General features: G+C 33.7%; 1 protein-coding gene across 3 annotated transcripts in view; it reads right to left on the minus strand.

Annotated features, from left to right (window-relative positions):
• LOC124357891 (ADP-ribosylation factor GTPase-activating protein 2-like) overlaps nt 1-22,106 on the minus strand; it is a 38,944-nt gene extending 16,838 nt beyond the window's left edge. Inside the window, exons 1-5 of one of the 3 annotated variants that reach the window (XM_046809991.1) lie at nt 21,944-22,105; nt 12,238-12,429; nt 9,858-9,989; nt 8,458-8,505; nt 4,863-4,967 (exon numbers count right to left, since the gene is read on the minus strand). In XM_046809991.1, the coding sequence (XP_046665947.1) occupies nt 4,863-4,967; nt 8,458-8,505; nt 9,858-9,989; nt 12,238-12,429; nt 21,944-22,018 (552 nt within the window). In that variant the 5' untranslated portion in view covers nt 22,019-22,105. Of the gene's footprint in view, nt 1-4,862; nt 4,968-8,457; nt 8,506-9,857; nt 9,990-12,237; nt 12,430-21,943 lie in introns of all 3 variants that reach the window. The other 2 variants (XM_046809990.1, XM_046809992.1) reach the window with 2 other exon arrangements.
• Nucleotides 22,107-26,257: the final 4,151 nt, after the last annotated feature.

The raw sequence follows: 26,257 nt of genomic DNA on the forward strand, positions 1-26,257 counted from the left end.
TAGTCATCCCATTTTGTCAGGTGTATAAAGAGATCTTCCAATGTACTGAGAAAATGTTTAGGGTCAGACCCAGGCGAGCGGTAGATGCAGATGATGATAAGCTTGAAATTGTCCACAATTGCTGCCGCTGCTTCAAAGTTCAACTCGGAACAGAATGATCCTAAATCTAATTCTCTGGTTTCCAAGTTATTTTTCACAAAGATTGCCGCGCCACCTCTGATATGATCAGTTCTGCAATAATTTGCCGCACAATAATAATTCTCTGGGTGAGAATTCAAAAGTTCATCTTGACACAACCAATGTTCTGTGATACATATGAATGCGATCGGGGATAAGTCTAAGTTAAGATTCACTATATAGTCCTCAAGAACGACAGTTTTATTGTTAAGGCCCTGTATATTTAGGTACAAAAAACCAAGCAAACAGTTATCATTATTTGATTTCACGAGGCTAGAGTCATCTAACCTCTGCGATTGCCTAAAAAATTGCCTCTGAATTGCCTACGCAGTGGCACATACTCCTTAACGAGTATACCTTCTTCCCAGAACTCGGGATCCATGACTTGATCAAACTGTGAGTCCTTTACACCAATTTTAAAAGACTTGTATGTATCATATTTTGTCTCCAACTCTAAACAAACAAAGTCCTCGATTTTAGAGTCTTTCAAGTATGTTTCAATATTTTCCTTGGCAACACTTGTATCCAAACGAGAGACAAACACCCAAGATCTCTTACTAGCAATTTTTAGTTTACTACTACCCCCTGTTTTTATCCCAACAATAGGTCTAGCTGTAGCTTTTTCTTGATAAGTAGTATCACCACTGTTATCTCTTTCTTGAGCATACTTCATAGCAGATTTTCTCCTTCGTGAGATATAAACCTCAAAATCCTTGTCACTTTCATAATTTTTTGAGACTGTACCATTTCCACCCATCTTAGCGCCAAGAGCACTGTTTTTAACTACTCTGGAATAGGTTATGTTGTTTGAGCGGGTAGCGGTAGTATTGATAGCATCAGGTTTCGTCTGCTGGCTCCTGTCCGTGTGACACAGAGTACTAGATGCAATAGAGCTTTCAATATTATTAGTTACGTTGTGATTAGTAGATCGACCTAGACATGTTCGAGTGTCTATTACTTGAGAATTACCGTTTATGCGCATAATCTCATTCAAAGTTACATGGTTTGTTTTAATTTCACGAAGTTCGCTGTTAAGTTTTTGATATTGGGAGGAAAGCATATTGATTCTCTCACACAGTAAAACATTGTTCTTGCTTTGATTTTCAAGTTCTGTTAGGACTACATTAATTATACTCGGCCAATCACAACCGTCGTCAACTTTCGATGACTTGCGGAAAAGCATATTCAGTTTACTGTTACATGCCTCGCAATACCATTTAACCTTATCGGCTATGTCATTGATCACAGCATACATTTCATTGTCAATGTCCACACAACATGCAGTGTATTGTCGGTATTACACAGTCAGCAAAATACACTAAATCTACCAATACCACACCAGATAGAGATCAGGTTAATTGGAAGAGGTTACAATTGTGATGTAAGTTCCCTTAACCCTTTGCGATCGGTCGTCGACTATAGGTCGACCGCGGCAGTTTCGCTGAGCGCTCGCATGTCGACAATAGGTCGACCGGATAATGTCACTGCTTGTTTGGCCATTTCTAACCTAATGCTGTTCGGTATTTGAGTTATTCAGTACTTTGGACTTCTATTTTGGTTACGTGAATGCTACGTCGATCTTTATTCACGATATAGGAGGCATTGGAAGTTAAAATAGAAGACCAATACAACTGACGTCTGCACTTGCGCTGTGTTTACAAATATGTCTGGTCCAAGTACAAGTTTTACTGACGATGACGAAATATTACACGAATTAGATGATTGTGATAGTATTTTCAGTGAAATTAGTATCCAAAATGAAAAACAGATTATTGAAGAAGACCGTGATAGTGATTGTGAGTTGAATCATAGTGAAAATTCTTCTGGAAACATTGTGGTAAATGACGGTAACCTAGACGACGAAAGTGATGTGTTTGGATTGGAAACTTTAGGTAATGATGGGGAAGAATTTGATCAATTCGTGGATAATGTGATAGAAGTAGGACAAGGAGATGCAAATAATAGAGATAGGCCTAGCCTACAAACTAGTAGACTAAGAGGAAGAGCTAGACATGTTACCCAAAGTAGGCGCCTAGGGTGGACCAAGTCAAAATTATAATATATATAATGTATTTATATAATATTATATAATATAATGAATAACATGTGTCTGATGAGATCCTAGTGCCTTTTCACCTGTATTAATGTAATTTTGGTTTATTACATATGTATAAAAAAATAAAAATTATGTTTTTATATTTTTATACTTCTTTTTTTATATTTTTTAAATGTTACTTAAAGTTATAAAAAAATACTATAAAATAATGTAAATATTCTTTTTAGGTTATTTACATTGATATATAAAGATAAAAAAATAAAAAAGTTGCAGAAAAAGGGATTTAAAAGTTGCATTTGTGTATTGTCAAAGAACTGTAAACTAACAGAAATTAAATACGACCTGAGGACAGTCGAAGCAATTTTTATTGAGACCTCAAAGGGTTAACTGTATTAAAGATTGTTTATACCCTGATTACAATAAATTGTGATGTAAGTTCCCTTGAATGTATTAAAGATTGTTTATACTCTGATTACAATAAATTGTGATGTAAGTTCCCTTAACTGTATTAAAGATTGTTATACCCTGGTTACAATAAATTGTGATGTAAGTTCCCTTGACTGTGTTAAAGATTGTTTATACCCTAGTTACAATAAATTGTGATGTAAGTTCCCTTGACTGTGTTAAAGATTGTTTATACCCTGATTACAATAAATTGTGATGTAAGTTCCCTTGACTGTATTAAAGATTGTTTATACTCTGATTACAATAAATTGTGATGTAAGTTCCCTTAACTGTATTAAAGATTGTTTATACCCTGGTTACAATAAATTGTGATGTAAGCTCCCTTGACTGTATTAAAGATTGTTTATACCCTGGTTACAATAAATTGTGATGTAAGTTCCCTTAACTCTATTAAAGATTGTTTATACCCTGGTTACAATAAATTGTGATGTAAGCTCCCTTGACTGTATTAAAGATTGTTTATACCCTGGTTACAATAAATTGTGATGTAAGTTCCCTTAACTCTATTAAAGATTGTTTATACCCTGGTTACAATAAATTGTGATGTAAGTTCCCTTCACTGTATTAAAGATTGTTTATACTCTGGTTACAGTTATGATGTAAGTTCCCTTAACTGTATTAAAGGTTGTTTATATATTGGTTGTTTATATATTATACATTGATTATATTTATAGATTGTTCCACACTGGTTGCCCACCCATTCGTTCAATGTTTAGACTTGCAGAAAAAGTGAGTTCATATGTGAAGCAGTTTTAAAAACCGTCCTGCCTCAAGGACTACACATTCCTTTCTTTAAAACGTCTCTGTTGAAATCTTCATCTATTCATAATATTTTCACTAAATTGACATCAGATTTTAAGAAAAGCAAGCAGAACGTTTTATTCCATAAAGGGTTCATATTCATAAGATTAGACACATTGGTGAGTGGAAAGGCATAAGAAAAGTCAAGGGTCCTTTTTATATCACTTGGAAGTATGATGTTTGTGATAAAAGAAATCTTAAAATAGTTACACTTTCCTATATTCATACTCTCCATTGCAGTTTATTTTATTTCAACAAAATTAGAAGTATAACAAAATTGGAGTACAATAGCTTTTAATTATAGAACACTCAAAATTTACCTACAGAGATAAACATATCAACCTTAATGTTACGTAGCGTCTATTGTTTCTATGTGCACAGTAGACTGTAAAAAGTTTGGTTCATTAACGGAAATACTTAGAACAATAAATTAATTGATGCAACCTTTTGTTTATAGTGATTTCTGTTACAGACTGATATGTTTTTATTCATACATTTTAAAGGAACTCCTGTTATTTGTGCAAATTTCAAATTTAAGTAAGCCCTATATAGTGCAGTGTACTACAGCTAGTTTTATAAGTTAATGTAACTTTGAACCTCATTTTACATACGAAATTTCAGTTTGGCGAAAAACCTTTATGGTTTGTTGGACGAAGTAAACAGGGCATATAACAAAAGTATATTCTATATGAACTCTATCCCAATGGTAAGATATTGTACATAACATAATATTTTTTTTCTTTACCCACTGAAAAATTGGAGGAAGACCATCTTGGACGATTAAAGATTGACAACTCTGCCCTTCAGAATATAAAGTCAAAGTATATTTTATTCAATAAACCATACATAACAATGTGTTTGAATAGAGTCAAGGCAGACAAATAAAGATGACTATGTTAAATTATACAACAGAAAGGAACCAAAAATACTCGTGATAACAAAGCAGAAACCCTTTGAAGTTCAATAGATTCTAACTATTTAAAGTTTCATAATTTGCGAAATTCTGAAAATGAGTACAATGCTTTCTTTAAATATTACTTTAATTTGTATTTAAATTTATTGTAATTTTGAACCCTCTTCATTTCATTTGGCAACTGTATAAAAAATTTTTACCCATGAAAATTATGTCTAACCCACTTGGTTTCATGTGTTATAACAGTGGTTTGATTCAAATAGAACTGCATTGTGACATTCTTTGACAAACTTTATTGCTTCAAAGACATATAAACTATAAACTTTTAAGGATTTTAGGTTATGCAAATAAGTCTTTAACAATGACTGAATATTTTTTAAACCTTGTAAGAAACTGAATGGTAATAACCTCTGAACCTTTCTAACCTCTAAAAAAGGAATAAAAACGAACCTGGTTATCATTATACTGAATCTCGGTTGTGGTGATCTCCTCGAAGAAATCAACCTCTTCCTTCTTGTTGGTGGTTGTGTGTTCGTTAGTGGGCTCTAGGTGAAGCTGTCAACCAAACCACACATCAATCTCACACACAAGTCCACAGCAAAGTTATGGCTAGTGAGGACTATTACACACACTGAACAAAACATGTAACACCAATATCTTCAACGACAAGGTTGTATGGGTTAAATATTAAGAAAAAAATATGTTCTAGTAAAAATGTATGGTTAGAACTTTTAATTACGTGCAATCTGTGTATATTACATTCAGATTTCAGGAAATTCCTGAGAAAAAAAAACTTACCAGAACAACTACGTGCTAGCCTTATTTTTTAATTTCGAGCATTTTCCGAAATTTAAATTACTTGATTTTTTCCAGTTGGCCTCAGATACTCTAATGTCCTCACATTGTTTATGTTATTATGAGAGTAGTTTCATATGTACGTGCAAAGTTAGAGACACAAGTGAACTGGTGTGTATAGGTTATCTTATTTATAGCATTACCAATGTACATGAACATGAAATAAAGATTCACTAATTCGCATCTATGCTAAATGACAGTCCAAACAATGAGTTGCAAGAAGAGACTGTTATACAAATCAAGATAAAGGACTGTTTCTTTAACTGAAAAAGTTATGAGGCAATCTTGGAGTATCGAAGGAAACATTTTTTTCTTATTGGATTTTATAAAAAATTGTAAAATAAACTGTCACAGCTGTCTCCCCAAAGGACATTTAATATAGAAAGAAACACCAGCTCATTCCTACAGTTTTACATCCAGGCAAGGACCCAACATGATCCAGATCGTTGTTACTCTAGATACGATTCACTCAAATTGTTTAGAAAGAGACTATGTTTACAAGGATGATAATGTACATTACTTATGCCCATTTAGTTGACTTTTTCAAAAATAATATTGCTAAAAAAAGTAATAATAGAATATGATACATTAATCCATTCAAAACTTCTGTAGCAATATTTTTTTTATATTTGCAAAAACAGACATCACACCAGAATACATAAAAGTTGTAATATACAAAATAACCAGAATTTAGTTTTCATAGGATCATACAAAAATCCAAAACATTCAAATTAAAATTAATTTTAACACAAGTTGTTACTAGGACTTTTTAAAATAGAACAATAAACAGATTTTATGGCTGTTTTTTTGACACTACTATAAAAAGTTCTTTTTAAAATATTTTTGTAACGCAAATAATAAAGAAACAAACTGCCTAATAGATCATTTTGAAGCTAATGGAATATTAACTAAAGTAAAACATCAATTTTGGAATTTGATCATGTTTGTATACATTTTTCCTTGAAAGTTTATTGCACAAAAACAAATGAAAAAATGACCTTTATTTTATGGTACTTTGGTTGCTAAAAAAACTAAAAATAACTGTTTATTCTGAGAATGTTAAGTAATGTTTTGTCAATGCTACCAAGGGCATATTTATGACAGAAATATCTTGCTCAAGATAATTGTTGAGAACTGCTCTCAGGCATTAGCAAGTAAAGGCATAGTAAGTAACTTTTTTATATTTATTACATATTACATAATGTTACACAGTTTTGTCTAATTGTAAAAATTAATGTATGAGTATTGATCACCGATTCTCAGCTTTATAGTTATACAAATGGTTTTATGGGGTAAAAAAGTTATTTTTGTCACAATCAATAACTTAGCAGGTTCGTTTTCAGATACCAAAAGTGTTATTTAATTGTACATTAGAGTTCTACAATGCGGTTTATGAAAAATAATATCAGATTGTAATTTTGAAACCAAAACCTGTTTTACAAGCTGAAAAAAAATATATTTTATCCTTTCTCCGTCCTTATTTATAGTCTTCATGATGATAAAGATACAGATTGCATTATGCTTTAATATTTCTACCCTATTTACACTTTTAACAGTTTTAAGATAGAGCTACTTAAGGCTAGGTTCAGAAAAACATGACTACTGTATGTAAAAGTAAAAAAAATACTAAGGTATTATGAAGGAACCAAAGATGTATAAAAAAATATACTTACTAGATCTAAATTATACATTATCTAGAGGAACTCAATAGGATTTCTGAGCTAAAATGATGGACCAGTTTAGACTATGTCAGCTCTATAAATAAATAAAATGAAATGTTTTATTGGGTGACTGTTTAAACAAATTAAAAAATCAGAACTCTACAACAAACCAATGTAAAGATGAAGTCTTCAAATTGGCGAGGAATAATGATGTAACTGTGACATACATGCCAAGTATATGTGGCACACACATGAAATGGGGGTGATTTTCACTGCATACAGTGACAAACTAATTCTGAATATCACTCAAATTTTCAAAACGCAAGCAACGCAAGCGTGAGATGTACTATGTAAGACACGACACAAACCAGGCAAGCGTGTGATGTAAAAAGTCAAAATGAGACACCAACCAGGCAAGTGTGTGATGTACTTTGTTACAATAACACACAAACCAGGCAAGCGTGTGATGTACCTAGGCACAATAACGCACAAACCAGGTAAGCGTGTGATGTACCTAGGCACAATAACGCACAAACCAGGTAAGCGTGTGATGTACTTTGTTACAATAACACACAAACCAGGCAAGCGTGTGATATACCTAGGCACAATAACGCACAAACCAGGTAAGCGTGTGATGTACCTAGGCACAATAACGCACAAACCAGGTAAGTGTGTGATGTACTTTGTTACAATAACACACAAACCAGGCAAGCGTGTGATGTACCTAGGCACAATAACGCACAAACCAGGTAAGCGTGTGATGTACCTAGGCACAATAACACACCAAACAGGCAAGCGTGTGACGTACCTAGGCACAATAACGCACAAACCAGGTAAGCGTGTGATGTACCTAGGCACAATAACACACCAACCAGGTAAGCGTGTGATGTACTTTGTTACAATAACACACAAACCAGGCAAGCGTGTGATATACCTAGGCACAATAACGCACAAACCAGGTAAGCGTGTGATGTACCTAGGCACAATAACGCACAAACCAGGTAAGTGTGTGATGTACTTTGTTACAATAACACACAAACCAGGCAAGCGTGTGATGTACCTAGGCACAATAACGCACAAACCAGGTAAGCGTGTGATGTACCTAGGCACAATAACACACCAAACAGGCAAGCGTGTGACGTACCTAGGCACAATAACGCACAAACCAGGTAAGCGTGTGATGTACCTAGGCACAATAACACACCAACCAGGCAAGCGTGTGGTGTACCTGGATACAATAACACACTAACCAGGCAAGCGTGTGATATACCTGGGCACAATAATACACAAACCAGGTAAGTATGTGGTGTAGCTGGATACAATAACACACTAACCAGGCAAGTGTGTGACGTAACTAGGTGCTACAATGACACAAACCATGTAAGAGCGAGATGTACTGAGTACAATGGCACATAAACCAAGCAAATACGAGATGTAACTAAAAACATTGACACAAACTAAGCAAGAGTGTCACACTAAGACACACAAGCCAAGCCAGTGTCACGTGAGCTAAGCGAGTGAGATCTCACCAGCCGAGTTCCCAGCACTGAGGCTGACTCCCGTGGACTGATCTCTAGCTACAACACACAGATACCTCCGCTATCAATTTCTCCCACAAACTCAAATACAAGTGGATAACAAACAAGTGACAATCACTATGTATAAAATTAGAAGAACAAGGTGAGGATGGAGCAAAAAATTATATCCTAAGTTCTGCAAAAAGTTCTTTTGTTTCACAAACTGTATGAGAACAAACATTGATTGTTTTCTAGCAGACAGATTCCTATATCTATTATTCACCTCTTGTTTCGGTAGCTCAATATAAACGTTTTAGCATTTAAAGGACACACAACTAATTATTTTTTCACCTTGCGATAAAAAAATTCAACAAAATTTTTTTCTTATGAATCTGAAACACTAAGCCATGATTTCAAACAACTTATCCTGAACTTTTTGAGAGAGGTGAATATGTATGGCATCACTTACAGTGTGTTTCTCGTCCAACTCAATGGGTGTTTTTAAGAACCCATGTCTCATCTCATATGGTTTTTGTTCAAAATCATGTAATCCTGTTTCTGAAAGCTCACAAGACAATAGTACAATCTTTGGTGTTCTTTTCAAAAATATCTTAACGGTCTGTGACAATTCATCCCCTATTTTTTAAACCATTATCTAGGATCTACATCAATACAAACTTTCTAATTGTATAAATTTGACAGAAACACATCCTGGTCTCTCATTTCCATCTTTAAAGTCTAGGCATTCTGTTCATTTTGTTTAATTTTAAAATGTTTTTATCATTCCTTTATTGCAGGTCCATACTGGGGTAATTGATAAGTGTTTTTAAGCCTAAGACAATAAGGCAGTCAAAGTGTTAACATGCCTATTGCAAGTATGCCTGAGTAACGATGTCTAGAATTTTTAACACTTATGCGGTAAGACATTCGCCGTACACTGAAGACATTTTTTGTACAATTTCCCAATTATAAAAACTATTTAAGTCTACAGGTAGAGTTTGGGTGATACTATTTTTGTTGGTACATCAATTCGATTCACTCGTGATGTTGGTATTCATTTATTCCTCATATAAGAAAATTAAGTTAAGTAAACAACAAACTACAACATTTTATTACACTGCTTGTGATTTTAGATAATCCATACAAGTTACAGTCTAATCACTTTTATTATATGGTCCTATAGGTTATCATTATTAAACATCTTGGTTTTGGTACATACATCACAGGCTAACATATATTTGCGAGTATTTTATATTGAGTTGGCAACTGATCACGACTGACAAATTTCCATCACATACATGGGAGAAATGATAAAGATGAAACTGGACGAGGAATAAAAGAGTCGGGAGAACAAAGACTGAGAAGAGAGATGTATTAGATAAAGAGATCATACAACCCCCATTTTCTCATACCTTGTTGCCATGGAGCCGCATAGCTTGGACAGCTGCTGAGTGCAGTTTCTCGCGGTAGAGTTGCGCAGCTCTGGAGTTGTACTTCTGCTGAGCATCTGTTGTCACACAGTTATGTTGTCGGAAGAACGATTCCTGCAAGAAGGAAATTACCAGGTTGTCTACAACACTTGTAATAACAAAACAATCTCTTTACTTGTTTGCAATGCTACTTCAAGTTTATTCAGTTTATTTACTTTAATGGAGCCCAAATTTGATCCATTTAAGTTTTTATTCCATATTAAGTAAAATATAGTATTTTTTTTATTGTTTATACCTGATAGTTAAGTTAATTATTTATATTAACACGTTCACTGCTGCGGACGCACATGCGCGCTTGGCGTGTGCTCGCCCGATGTGCTGCAGGCGCACTTGCGCGCTTCGTGCAGCGTCGTGGTTGTCCGCCATTTTCATATCCAGCTGACAGTTTCGTGGGATTATGGGTAATGCAAACTTGTTGGATAGATTGTTGGCTGTGCTACTGTGTGATTCATTTGCAGTTTGCTTATAATTCAGTGTCAGTACAAATATTGAAAATGAGTGATGAAGAAGCGGGCCCGTCTACCAGGCCCAAACGATCTCGTACGGTGAATACTGTGTACTATCCGGGAAAGGAACTTAGCCTAGACGAGACTATGATACTGTGGCGAGGACGTTTGTTTTTTAGACAGTACATAAAAAATAAACGCCACAAGTATGGTATAAAAATTTATACCCTCACTGAACCAAATGGACTCGTCCTTAACACTCTGATTTATACTGGCCAACAAGACGAATTGGGTGGCAAAGGTCATACTAGTAAAGTGGATGAGGAAGAAGTGTAGGAACTGCAAATCCAAGGGCGAAAGGATGGATACAATTTATCACTGCCTAGCTTGTCCCGGCTATCCCGGACTATGTTTGGCATGTTTTACGGAATACCACAAATGAAGCGCCAGTTCCTAAATTCAGATGTCAAATTCAAGGATTTGTTGAACATATATTTTACTGTAAATATATAAAATACATTTTTGTAAATTATAGAATGTTTTATTTAGATTTTCCATTCGTCAAACTACGCGTATTTCACAAAATTTATACCTCGATTTTGTTCATAAGAGAACAAAATTACATTATTGACCAAAAATTTTATCAATCGTAATTAGTTGTTACATAAACTGGCTAATAATAGAATATCCAAAGACAAAATTTTGGTAGTCATGGTGAAATAAACATAGACGCACAAGTGCGCTTTCAGCATATGACAATGAAAATTCTAGGTCATGTGCTATGGACGCACATGTGCGTCCATCATATATCAATTTATATATATTGTGAGAATGACATAGCTAATATATATACATGATATTATATAAATATATTATGTATAAATACTAATCAAGAGTGCAGCACATGGGGAAAGACTGCACATATTCGGGCAGCAGTGAATGTGTTAATCTAGTGGTTTTACATCTATTTTCTTGTACATAAAAACAAAACATCAATCAGTATTACAAAAAGTGAAAACTTTTCCATTGTTAGAGTTTAACAGTTATTATTTCATCTCATGAAATACTATTAGCAGATCTATGAGCTCATGAAATTCCTGACAGATTTTGAGAGCATTAATTAAAGCTTCTACAGATTTCACTGGGGATAAAAAAAAAACAAAAATTAATGGGTTGGTAGATTCCAACTATTACAATAGAACCCCTCATATCCGCCCTCAACAAAACCGACTCCTCAGAATATCCAACCTTGAGTCCGACCATTTTTCATATAGTTGTTGCCTAACTTTGGATTAGCGCTCATGAATTATCAAAAAATAAAAACTATATTTTCTCAATGCACATTTTATTTTATTTTTCTATGTAGCATACACTTATACGCACTTGAGGCATTAAGCAGTACTACCAAGCCGCCACCTGTGAGACAAAAACTGGTCTAGCTTCGATCAATAAGCACAAAGGCGTAAGCATGTGGTATGCAGCACATCTCTAATCTAATAAAACATAATTCCTAGCAGACCAAATTAGAACTACCATCACACAAACAATTGTGTGTGCCTATACACGATTACAGTATTACAGCATGGTCAGCCCTTGTGCTTATATTCACTTATACATGCAGGTATTAAAACCTTTTGCACCCTTATCAATGAGCAATGTGAAACAAAATTACTAATTATAGTACGCAAAAGGTGTGATACTTTTAGATGCACCCAATCCACAACAAAGCTATTACTGCATAAAACCGGTTGGTATACAAATAAATAGAAAATGCACAAAGTTGTCGTCGTAAATGTACAATGACAAACAATTAACTCAGAAAACCGTAAAAATAAGGATTCGACAACACTACTAACAGCATTAGCGTTCCCTCCGAGTTGCATCTGACGCAGTTGCAGCCATGTCCAGTTGGTGTCGAGCTGCGTAGAGCGGACAAATGTCAGGTGAACTCCCAGGCTCCGATGAACTGCCGAGCAGTCGATACAGATAAATACTCCATAGGTGATACTGGACCAGGTGGGGAGCTTGGCATTGCAGTCAAAACACGACTGAAAACACACACATACCAATGTAATCATTTAGTTTTCATTTCTTTTTTGAACTAATTATAATACCTAATTTAAATTAATAATAATGAGTCACTAGCAACAGTGCTGCCATTTCTTCGATAAATATGAATTAAAAAAGTTAACTTTACAGAACAGTCAATGATATATTGTCGATGATTAGGTTATTTAATAGTTTTAGTAACAATATCATCAGTAACTGACCACAAAGAAAGACTAGCTGAATATCATTGCCATAATTGTCGATAATGTGACACTACTGATCATCACTTTAAAACAAGAAATGAGTATGTCACACTGTGTCGCGTAACAGGGTTCACTAAGATTGCATGAAATATTTCAGATCTATAAGCCATTTTACTCCAGAGAGGTTCTGTGATAGACAGGCTGACAATCATAAGGAAAGGAATTTTTTAATCTCCCCAGCAGATAAAGGATATTTTGTCAGCCTACTAAATGATAAGCTTCAATGATGCTCAGCCAAATTCCTTGGTTCCACCATCCAAGAAGTCATTCTTGTCTACATAGAAATGAAGTTTCATGCAAAATTTAGATGATATCTGTCTAAGAAAATTTTACAGATAGTTAAGCTTCATGTGTTACTATGTCACGTGATGAAATGTCATACGCTTATAATCAGATTGTAAATGTCATACGCTTATAATCAGATTGTAAATGTCATACACTTATAATCAGATTGTAAATGTCATACGCTTATAATCAGATTGTAAATGTCATACGCTTATAATCAGATTGTAAATGTCATACGCTTATAATCAGATTGTAAATGTCATACACTTATAATCAGATTGTAAGTGTCATACGCTTATAATCAGATTGTAAATGTCATACGCTTATAATCATATTGTTTACATTTTCATATATTCTCTTTTCTCGCTACTATCATGGTTACCCATAAGACAAATGCAAAGATTTCCAATAAAACTCAGTCAAACATCATGAAGTGACATATACCATCATCAAACTCAGTATTGCCTAATTGGAATTTACGCAAAATTTCAAGTCTGTCGGTCAGTTCATTTTCATGCAGACATACATCATATATCTTATCATGCAGACATACATACAGACAGGAATGAAATTTTTCCAGCCCCTGGATTGATAGGCTTTGCCAATACTGTCAATAATACCTTGTGCATTGTTGATATTTTATACTATCTCATTGGTCTGTGTATATAAAATAAGAACCACTTTCTCACCTGTGCTACTTGGAAACTATAAAATTAACTTTATACTTAAGCATATTAAATTTTAAGTTAAAAAACTCATGCTGTTTCTCCATTTGTAAACATGAACTAAAACTTATTTGTAGATTCAAAGACAATGTGTTGCCGTTGACATACTTCAGTAGTAAAACTTACTATATTATTTTCTCACAGTTATATCATACGTATATATTTATCATACTAAAATTTATCAAAGCTATTTTGACACCAGACCCCTGAAGAAATCAGCAATATAAGATAAATTATGATTTTATATTTTACAAATTCAATTAAAGTCTATAAATTGTACGGTACCCAGACGTTTTTTGTCAGCCTACATCTGAAAAACACATTAATTCTCATTAAATTTTAATTAAAAAACTTTACTTGAAAGGAAAAATAGGAGGAAACGAAAAGCAAAAATGCGTACAGGTAAAGCTTTTATAACTCAATATTCTTGTTCACCTACAAACTAAGTATAGTATTCAGATTGATTATTTTACAAATATGTAATGTTTCTTGAACTGCATTTTATTTTTAACTTGAGCTAAAAATATCTGCTGTAATTCACAGAAGACCAATTAATTAAAATTGAAAAATTAAAGAGATAAGGTACATCAAGCTATCAATTAATTGCTTTGTTTGTCCTACATTACAAGATTAGTTTTAATACAAAGAACAATTTACACAAAAACGTATTTTAAAATTCATATTGCAACAGTTTTACTTATCACTGATTTCACACATCGGAATTTGCTGATGGGAGATGGATAAAAGATATCATTGACTTTAAAAGTAACACTCAAAGCACCCTTCAAGTTATTATGACACGAAAATAGCGTAATGTTCATTATGGCTATAAATAAACAGGAACAGGAAACCTAGTATTTTTACTTGAGTCTTCAACTGATAAGTTTATTTACTCCACTGATAATGAACGACACTTGAGAATTTTCACTTAGTACCAATACGTTACCGTTATTTAACCATCAAATTGGTACTCATTTTTCTCTGCAATATTGCATATTTATTTAGCCATTTAGTAAAACTTTCTATATACCATACTCATTGAAATATGAATAATACACTAACAAAACACAATAATACAACCCATATTTTGTTAAAATTCGAAAATCCTAAATTCAAAAGAGTTTTGTCAGGATTAAGAGATTTATTATATCTTGTAGCAGTATAATTTGAAATTCTTCAGAAAGTAAGGTCCATTTTTTTATTATAAAATAAACCATTACCGATTGTTAAAAAAATCTACTTTACTTAATTTCAAACATGATTTCAACGCAAAATTTCTGTTCTAAAACACATTTTTACACATAAATAGGAGAGATTTTTGTTTTTTTTTGGAAATTCTTCTAATCTGCATCCTTACCCTCAAACTTCGATGATATGGCAATCAAGGAGTTGCCGCTATGGATCGCGAGGTTACCAATGTACGAGTACAGTAGTATTAATGTTAATCCATACATTCCAATCTTCTAAGAGAACTTAAATAAAACACCCTTCACTTTTCATCACATACTAGTTCGTCTGCCTAAGCTAGCCCTAGGAGGTTACATAGGTTGCCTATATGAGAGCTACCACATATAAGACCAATACATAGCAATACAACAGATCACAGAATATGAGTGTTCTTAACTGTAATATGTGTACAAAAATTAATTACCCTGTTCATGAATGCACTAAAGAATAGAATGTATGGCGTTTGCTAGGAGTGTAAGTAGCATTTGCTATTTGGTCCTAGAGAAGGACGACATTTGTACAATGGTAATGCTAAAAGGTAATGCTAAGAACTAACGTTCTAACTGACAAAACACTTGCAGAATCTTTTAATAAATCATGAAACAAATGGTAAAACTACCCTATGTCTCTCTTCCACCATGTCCCCCTAAGAAAAAAAAATTCCAACCGAACTCTAGTGACGTAATATAATGTAACTGCATATACCAAGTCACGTTTCAATGTGACGCGCTGCACCTCCTCCGTGTAAGGTGATTGGTATCTCCTTAAGTACAATTAGGTGTGTGTCTCAGACAAGAATTATTACACAGCGGTTGGAGGACATAAGGTTTGGTCTATGCAGTTACGTTAGAATTCATTGCTAGAGTTCAACCAGATTTTTCACAACGCGCTCCCCCACAACGTAATGTATAATATCCTTAAGCCAGCTATGACGTAGGCTATATCTCCAGTTATAAACACACGAAGTACAGATGTCACGTACACCATGTTACGGGATAATCAATTCTACACATCGTTAAGAGATAATCAATTAGTCAAATCAAGTTGTAATAGATTTAAGTTTGTTATTTGTGTAATATTACTGTACAGTTATTCATGGATAATTAGATACCAACGGACTGATAAAGGTATTCGTCTCCACTCACAGATCATATAATCTTTGTGGCGACTTTTCACTTTTCAATATATTATATATATATATAGTCAACTGATTGTAACGTATAGACATGTGAATAAATTTAATTCAATTCAATTATTCTTGAATTATTAAAAATTTTTTGATGTTTTGATTATTTGAGCAAACAATTTAAATATCTTGAATAATTATTTTAATTTTTTGGAATAATACATTTGCTCAAAATAAACTATAAACGTGTGGAATAATTCCCTGATGTTTTGAAATAGCCTATTCAATGTTTAGATATTACAGTAATATAACTACTATCTTGAGATGTTGCTAACTAATTTAAATGATAATAACACTTACTACGAGATGCAATAAAAATGTAATTTTGAGACTAAAGTCATATCAATCTAATATGTCTTCTATTAATAATTATTATTTTAAACATTGGTTGTTTAAATTATATTATAAGATAACCTTTGACACTAACAATTGAATTATCACATTTGAGTAACCAGTTTTGTTATAAAATTAGTAGATTATTTGAGCTTTTGAATACATTGATTGAACACTTTTGGAAAGGAATATGTTAATCTTGTATCTGGTGTTTTTACACTATATTTTAAAAGAAGAGACTATATTTATATACCAAGCTGTTTTTATAACTCTATATGAAAACTAAGTTATGTTAAAAATATTTTGTTAAAATTTTGTTGTATATAATTACACATACATGTGCTCTATATTACCACCTGTAACTTTTATTGCAGGAAAACCTTCCAAGTTGCAAGAGGCAAGCAAATTTCGTTACTAGCAATATATGCAAGAAATTCTGTGATGATTCATCTTTATTTTATTCTCTGTGTCTTTCAATGTCTAGATATATATATATATATATATAACATAGAGTATAGAGTATATCTTTGATGTTTGGAAAATAAATGTATCCATTTACGAAAAAAGAGGACAAACATTTACAAACACAGTGTTATAGTATAGCAGACTTTTGTCTTTATTTTGTCTGACATTGCAGGTTAGAGGTCTGCGATGCAAGAATATTCGGTATGAGACCATGATTCTTCAAACAGACGAGGTGGGTTTGATACAACAAAAAAAACCTCCATTTGAACTCTACTTTTGACTTTTTTTATCGTTATGGAATTCCTCGTTATTGCAAAGGATATACTTTTTAAACTGCAAGTCATATCCTCTAATTTCTCCTTTTAAATAACAGGAATTGTAGATAATAAAATGGGTTTCCAGAATATATTCCATTTACAAGAAAAATGTATGAGTATACATTTGAAACACATCAAACATCTTTATTAATCTGCCAACCAATCTAAATGTTTTCATATACAGAAAGTACATCAAAAACACATGTTAGCAATCGGTACTTTGCATAATGCCGATCAGCTATTATCTGCAAATAGACTTGGCCTATTTAAATTTGAAATCCAGCTTCAACACATCACTAGTCGTATGATTGTGAAACCATGGCTTTCTCAACATTTAAGTTATTATGTTGGTTTCAAAATCACGTAAAATGAGCAGTAATATTATGTATTGAAATCGATCCATCTATTGGAAAAAATTTTCAGGTATATAATCAGGGTTGCTACAGGAGTCCAATAACGAAATTCCCTGACTTTTCCCTGATTTCCAGACCAAATTTTTCATTTTTCCCTGACTTTTTTCGACGCAATCCCCAGGGTTTTTGGCAATTAATGGGTGGGCCAGCCGAGCCGCCTCGGCTCGGCTGCCTGCTTCATGCGCCGCGTCGTCTGCAGGCTTGGACTCGGCGCGGCGGCAGTAAGTTTATTTGTGTAAAGGGATTTTATATTTTTCCCTGACCAACGTCGAAATTCCCTGACTTTTCCCTGACTTGAGACCGGATTCCCTGACTTTTCCCTGATTTCCAGTCCTGTTTTTTTTTCCCTGACTTCCCTGATCTGTAGCATCCCTGATAATACAAATTAACGCATAATCCACACAATCTGGAACCCAAAATTCACACTTTTCCAGGTTTTCATTGTCAGTGGCACCCCTGGTTACAATCGCATGAAAGTATCATGGCTCCGAATATATCACACTGCCGACCATTATATGAAAAGAATTTGTCACCTGCAGGAGTTAAAGAAATGAGGTTAATCACGATCTGTAGAATAAGTAGACATCAGTACCTTCCAGAGCATTACTAACGCAATAAATCACTAACTCTTAAATATTTTGTGTTTGCCTAAAAATATCAGAATCACACCATCACAACAAAACTATAAAGTAAATAAATAAACAAAAAGCTGAATTTCAAATCAAAACGTAGTCATGAGATTGTAGTCAAGGACTATGAAACAAAACGATGTAAAGCTCCTAATACACATAACGATAGGTTGGTTTGAACAGTTTGAAATGTTCAATAAATCGTTAAGTGTGTGGGGAAGTCATTCAAACAGTTTTTTGATCTAAGAACTGATGGGATTTTCACCGTATTCCAACCAATACTGCTCTAACAACGAAAATTGACATGTAGAGACTTCGGCTTGCCTTTTAAAGATGACTAATAGCAGTTCAGTCGATGTAATATCTCGTCAATGTTTATAATTAAAATTGAATATCCGACAGTGGTCTCCAGTTCTCGCATACACCACTTCTTGTCTCATCCTACGTGGATGGATTGAGACGCTAACCGAAGCCCACACTAATGAGGAATTTGTGATCATTACTTTACTGTGATCAGATAATGTTGAATGATTAGCACAATGAAATACTAATTTAGGTACTTTGGGATTATACCGACTACACCAGTATGAAGAACACAAAAATATAAATTTATAGAAACAAACATGATAGACGAAAAAACAACTCTTTAATTACATAATTACAAACTTACAAGCATTTCCAGGTATTGTGATTGGTGTTGTTGTCGCTTTTATCTTATCTTTCTCGAGAATCCCTGATTACGGCAGGCCGCAAAGCATCACATGATTAAGTTTTTTACACAGTACATAATTGCCTTTCCATTACAATTCAATTTATATTTCTGATCAGCCCCTCTAGAATTTGATATTTTACTGATAGGTACTATCTGGAGAGATGTTTTTCTTACGTTGACATCAGCGCGGGCTTCGGCCGAAGCACACGGTGATAGCCGGAGGCACTCGCATTTTGGGTGGCGGAGTGTGATCAAGAATGAAAACAAGTTTTGAGTGTTTTTTTTTTTCAATAAAGAGTTTAGTTTTTGTTTGGTAATTTTTGTTTGAATTTTCGTGTTTGGAGATATGTAGGGGTAAAACACGGAAGTACAACAAAGCGACGCACCAGCTGAACGGGCGGCGAGACTCTGCAATCACGTTATCTACTAGACCGCTCGACTATGACCTCTGTCTTAGGATGGGGAGGGGTTTGCGATAAGACAATTCCTGTTTTATATTGACGATATATTGATCTACGCTAATCTAGTAATCAGTAGAAGCAAAATGTCAAATAACGATACATGTCTGGATGTGGTCAGTATAATCCCAAAGTACCCTAATTTACAAATTCCCCTGGCCATCAATGCAAGTTTTACTCAGACTATTGAGATAAATTGAAGAACATCTTGGAGATAATACCTAAGTTTAGTATCAGGCCGGAACAGCCAACCAAAATTTCAACGTTAATAACTTATTCTGCTCATCATCTTGAACAAAATATGTTGTTTTAGGGGCTGGATATCACAAATAACTTTCTTTATTCATAATTGAAATATAAATGTAAATTTGTGGTTATATTTGTGTACTATACTTCTTATCATCTATGATTTTCAACGTTATCTGCTCCTGATACTTACCTGAATGTTCTGTGATCAGAACAGTTTAGTTATCCACCATCTACCGGTCTGTCAATCTCCTCACTAATTGCGTCTACTCATATTACTCTTTTGTGGCGCATTAATTCTAATACAGTTAGTTTTGAAAGATTTTGTTACATGTTTGTTTGCGGATTACGTGAGCATAAATTAATATTAGGACATTAATTTATTTCCTTTTTAATTGGTTATCATGTTTTTTTCAGAGTGAGAGTATAACTTCATTGAGTAATCGTGTGTCATTTTTAAATCAAGAAATGCTATTTTTATATGATGGTATATAAGTAGCCTATATACGAAGTTATTGTTACGTTAGTTTCGCTTATTTATTAAACTTAAGTTTGTTTTTTACACTATTTTTCATTTGTTAAAAGTTGGATTCAATTTGTAAACATTATTTTCAAATTTATTTTTATCCACACCATAGATGAGATTCACCTTATTAACGTATTGTTATTGTCCTTCAGAACAAAACAATACAAAGTTTTAGGGCATTAAAATGACAAATAATGAATTTTAGAATATTCAAAGTGGAACTACTTTTCTTGCAAGATAGTAAAAAGTTATAGTTAGGTGAATTTATAAAATTTGTGTTTTTTCTAGTGGGAATCCTAAAAAGCAGCAGGAATGGCCGGAGGTATTTGTGATCAGACCATTTAGAATTTTATTCTTTACTGATAGGTACTACCTCGAGGGATGTTTTCCGTATGTTGCCATGAGCGTGGGGCAGCACCGCTCCACAGCCCGCACTGTTGGCCGGAGGCACTTGTGTCAGGCTGACATGAACTTTTACTCTTAGAAAGTCTAAACTAACAAAAAGTCTTTATTTGGGTCAAATTCCCCTGATTTCAACGTTATTGTATCATCGTTCTTACACCAAAAACTGCAATAAACTAGAATATCATGTGGTAACATTTATTTAGTACAACTTCAAAACACAACACAACATTACAAAAGATTGCAATCGTAAGTACTGCCAATATAGGCTCAGCTGTCCAACAATGATCAGCTGTTTATATATCTATCTCAATTCTGCCGACATATTCTCAGCTAACCAAAAATGCCCAGCTGCTTATGCATCTATCTCGAATTGTTCTACAACGGTTACTGATTACACATTAAAATCCAAATAATAAAGTACTACCTACATTAATTGTTATTATATGTATCCAAAGATGGCGTGATGGCTTACGTCAGCAGCAACAAAAAGGAGGTTGACTTACGATCATAACATAACCGTGTGAAGCCCATAAAACAACATAATATTATGGAGAAAAGTAGTTCCACTCTTAATGTTCCATAACTTGGTTAATTGTCCTTTCCACCCACTGAAACCTTATACTGTTTTGTTCGGGAAGATGAAAGCAATAGGTTCATAAGCCAACTCAACGCCGTTAACTTCACAATTTCCCTAAGTTAACACTCACACCTCGTTAGCGCTCCAATCTCAATGGGTATTAGATTGATTAATTAAATTAAGATAAAAATGTATTTAACCTACTATCCATCTAGGCTATTACTGACTCGCCATCATGCACAAAACAGATTTAACTGTTTCCCAAATGCCAATAAAAGTTCAATGACTGTGAACCTGGTTATCACTCCACACTAAGACTTCTTGCACTATAGACGTCAAACCAATAACTATTCTTCCACTAGTGAATAAAAAATAGCCTACAGTGTGAAGACTTGGATGACAGTAAAAATATATAAATTTATATCCACCCATTCTGCCAGCATTGTAGGCTTAGCTAATTAGATGGTTCCCAATGCACAATAAAAACTAAAAATTACCTAGTAACTTCTGTGATACAAGGGATGTGTATAACACAAAATACTACTAATATAATACTAATATGAAATAAGCAGGCAACAGATAACCTATTCATATGTTATAACATTTCTGTGATATAATAGCAATCGTAGGATTGGCAAGACACATAATTCCAGCTGATGATAGGGTAGACGTGTCAAGGCCCACGTTGGAAAACTTATATTAACAGATAAATTAAAACGATAAGTTAATTTAACTCACAAGTTTACCTTATTTGTTGGAATTGCCCTTAATTTCTTGAATATTAATTGAATATCATTACTTCTGGGTGCTTCTTCAGACATTTTATACCAAATATTACTCCGTCAACTTCTGACACCATTAATTCACAGCCTTGTGAATCGCAATCTGTTTGTGACTGTGAGAATTGTGAACATAGAAAAGTACCACCTATGTGCCATGACTCATACATGCTCCTTATATACATACTTGCTCCTTTTTTCTATTTTTTAAGCAGGGCCTGCTTGCAAAGAGCCTTGATTCACTGTTGTATCATGATACGCAGTATTCACATACATGGTTTACACAAACTGTGATTATTATATTTGACAAACACTGTGATCATAATGGAATTATGTCTTCGCCAATCGGTTATACGACTTTATCATTAAAGCAATAGCTTTAATGCTTTCATACAATGAATGTTTTCGTCAATGGGTTGAGACGGTTTAGGCCATTTTAAATTTTAATAGTACCGGTAATTTACTTTTAACATAGACTAAACGTTTAAATATGTTTTAAGTTTAAAATCTCTAACATTAATTTGGATATCCCCATACTTGCGCGATAAAGGGGTTCCTGAATTTTTTGTTCAGATTTAAAATGAAATCCATAAATAATAGCACCGAAAAACGCAATGGGCTAAACTAAAAACTAGTCTTTAAAAAATTTGCAAAAAAAGAAGTAATGAATGTCTTAACATATCAGGCAAAGTCAGAGGTAGGAAACCACTTAACCAGGTACATATTGGCATGGTCAAATTATTATTAGCAACTTCTATTCAAAAATTGGTGCGTTTGGGAAACGTCTACCTTACAACTTAGTTGGAACTTCTTTAAATTTCAAGGTTCAGAGTAAAATAAATGCACGTTTGGGTAAAAATCATAATTCCTTGTCAAATAAAAAGATTCCTTGGAGTATGCTGAATAAGAATATGTATCTATATACTTTGATGTGGTTTAAATATACTTATGTTTTGCTAATAGGCTATGTAGTCTAGTTTTGTAGTACAGCCAAGAGGTTTGCAGAACCCGAATAACTACTTTCCACAGTATTTTCCTTATCCTAATGTAATTGTGTGTGTCTTTTATATAACTTACAATAATTACATTCATACAATTATTATAAAGATTGCCTTTGTTCATAGCAATCGTTTTGCAAATCTTGATGTTTTTATTACCAACAGTAATTGATATTAATTGAGGGTGTCTATGCTTATTACAATATAAATCCAAATACTGTTATTCTTATCTCGATTTTAGCAACACGTTTTATAATATCCTAATGGCTTTGTTATGTCACATTACAAAACATTGAGGCTAATATTAAATGGGTTACAAAAGTCAAGATAAAAATATTTGGATGTGATAATTTTTATTATAGCTACACTTGGCTACATATTTCACCTTATTGTGTTTGAATAAATTTAAGCCTTTCGTTATACACAGGTTCAAATTTGTTTATTAGTTACCAAATAATTGTTTAGTTCAATACCAAATCTGTTGTAATATATCATCATAAACTTCAAATAACTCACCTGTCATATAATTTTTCATTCTTGCCTTTTATGTAATAATAATAATTTTTTTTTTTTTTTTTTTTTTTTTTTTTTACTTTAATTTATTTACAATCTGTTTATATACAACAAACAATAAGTAAAATTTGATGATAAATCTTTAAGGACATGGTTAATCAAAGTTCATTAACCTTAATTAACATAAACATTTAAGAGATTGTTCATCTTTAAAATCGATCAGCTAAGTTTAAGAAATCATGTCTTTTTAGCCGAAATTGATGGTCCACTGTTGTCCAGCAGATTAATAGCCAAGTAGTTAGGATGAGAGTTTAATTTGTTTTGATACTTGATGCAGAACTTTGGAATTTCTTCAGTAACAAAAGGGATATTCGTGTCTCTGTGAATGACTTCATTACGAACATACCATGGGGCCTGTAATATCTTTCGGAGAACTTTAGATTGGAAACGCTGTATAATTTCAATATTTGATGTAGAAGCAAACTCCCCACAGTTGAATTCCGTACGTCCAGATGGGCTTTAGAACAGTCTTGTACAACAACAGTTTGCTTTCTATTGATAAATGGGATTTGTTCCCAAAAAGCCAATTTAGTTTTGAGAATTTTGAATTTAATTGGAGCCTTTTGTTCCATATGTGTGGTTTCCAAGTCAGCTTCCTATCGAGATGTACACCCAGATACTTAGCTTCATTTCTTTGAGGAATTTGAATGTTGTTTAAAAACACTGGTGGACAGGTGTCATGTTTCAACGTAAATGTGTGACGTGAACAGATTTAGTTTCATTCACTTTAATTCTCCAAGTTTTAAGCCAAACTGTGATAGAATTTAAGTTAGTTTGTAGAATTTGTGACGCTACAACATGGTTGGAGTGGGATGCCAGTACGGCAGTGTCATCGGCGAATGTTGCTGTCAAAGAATTTTGATTAGTTGGAATGTCTGCAGTGAAAATTAAGTACAGCACTGGTCCTAGTACACTTCCTGAGGTACACCAGAGTTTATTTCTTTCAGATCTGAAAGACAATCATCAAACTTGATTTGAAAATACCTTCGTTCTAAATAAGATTTTATAATGTTGTAAACAGTGTGAGGTAGATGACTTTTTTATTTTAAATAGAAGCCCTTCATGCCACACTTTGTCAAAGGCTTGACTCACATCGAGAAATGCTGCAGAACAAAATTTTTCTTGATTCCAAATCTTGCCTTATTATATTAGCTACTCTATGGACTTGTTCGATAGTGGAGTGGGTGCACTCTGAAACCAAAACTGATGATTGGGAATTAAATTGCATTCAGTTATAAAAAACCTGAAGTCGTTTTAAAAATAACTTTTCGAATAATTTAGAGGTATAGGTTGTAGACTGATTGGCCTGTACGACATTACTTCGTTTTGAGGTTTTCCTGGCTTAGGAACAACAATAATTTGAGCCACCTTCCATTGTGATGGGAAGTATTCAAGCCTCAAAATAGCATTAAATACGAAGGTAAGAAAGAGTATGCTTTCCTAGGAAGCTCTTGTAGTATCTTACCTGTTTATTAACTCATAACCAGGGGCCTTTTTGGGATTAAGATTTTTAATCTCATCATATATTTCAGATGGTTTAAAGGAGCCAATAGGTAGTGAGAGTTGGTTAGGTGAATCAAGAAACTCCCTTACAACATGTCTATTATCAAGTTGTTATCTACAGGGTATGGTTTGAAAACATTACTAAAATATGCAGCAAACAAATCAGTTTTCTCTCTGTTACTTTTCGCCCAAGAACCATCTGGTTTAGATATTGGAGGAATGGGCACTTGCGGTTTCTTTGTGCTTTTTGTTACTTTCCATAAAGAATAGTCTGTTGCTTCAGTTGGGGAGAGATTTGAAGTGAATTCTTGAAACCATATGTTTTTTAAGTTTTTAAGCAAAATCTTTAACTGTCTTGATGCTCTGTTAAAACATTGTTTTATCTCTTACATTTCTAGAATTTTGCCATATTCTTCGTAAGCGACGTTTTTGAGCAATGTGCTGCTTAATATATATTGGGTAATTGATATTGCCACACGTTGTATTATTAAGTTCAGGCGTTGCACTCCAAGCAGATTTCTGAACAGTATAATTAAAAATTTCCACAGCGTTGTCTATTTCCTCTCTTGTTTTAAGTGATATATTAAGACTTAAACTGTCATTTAACGTTTCACGAAACTTCACCCAGTTTGTGCCTTTATTCGATAAGGACGGTGCCTTTTCTTTCAATACAAATGATGAACTATTGATAGGATGACCGGAGAGTGATCGGACGACAAATCAAGAGATGAAACAGCCTCCATATAGTTAGGAGAAATACCTCCCGTAACAAAGAAATCAAGAAGATCTGGAATTTTGTTGGGATCTGAAGGCCAATAGGTTGGTTTCCCTGTAGATACGTAACTCAAGTGATTGTCATTCATGCAATTTAACAAATTTCTACCTCTAGGGTTAATCACCTGAACCCCACATGACATGTTTGGCATTAAAGTCACCACCTGCTACAAAACGAGGCCCTAAAGTTTCGAAAAATTCGTTGAATTGAAGTTTGGTAATATTGTGCCTCGGGGGACAGTAAACACCAGAAAATGTAAGTGGTCCCATCCAGTCCTCAACCACTATGCTTGTAGCTTGAATATGATCTTCTTGAAATCTAGGTAATTCATAATGTTTTATTTGTTTTCTGATTAGCACAGCGCTACCTCCATGCGCCGTATTGTCAGGGTGGTTTGTAGAATAAAAAGTAAAATTTGGGATTTTGAAAAAA

This window comes from Homalodisca vitripennis, chromosome 3, assembly GCF_021130785.1.
Source record: "Homalodisca vitripennis isolate AUS2020 chromosome 3, UT_GWSS_2.1, whole genome shotgun sequence".
In the NCBI taxonomy this organism is placed as follows: Eukaryota; Metazoa; Arthropoda; class Insecta; order Hemiptera; family Cicadellidae; genus Homalodisca; species Homalodisca vitripennis.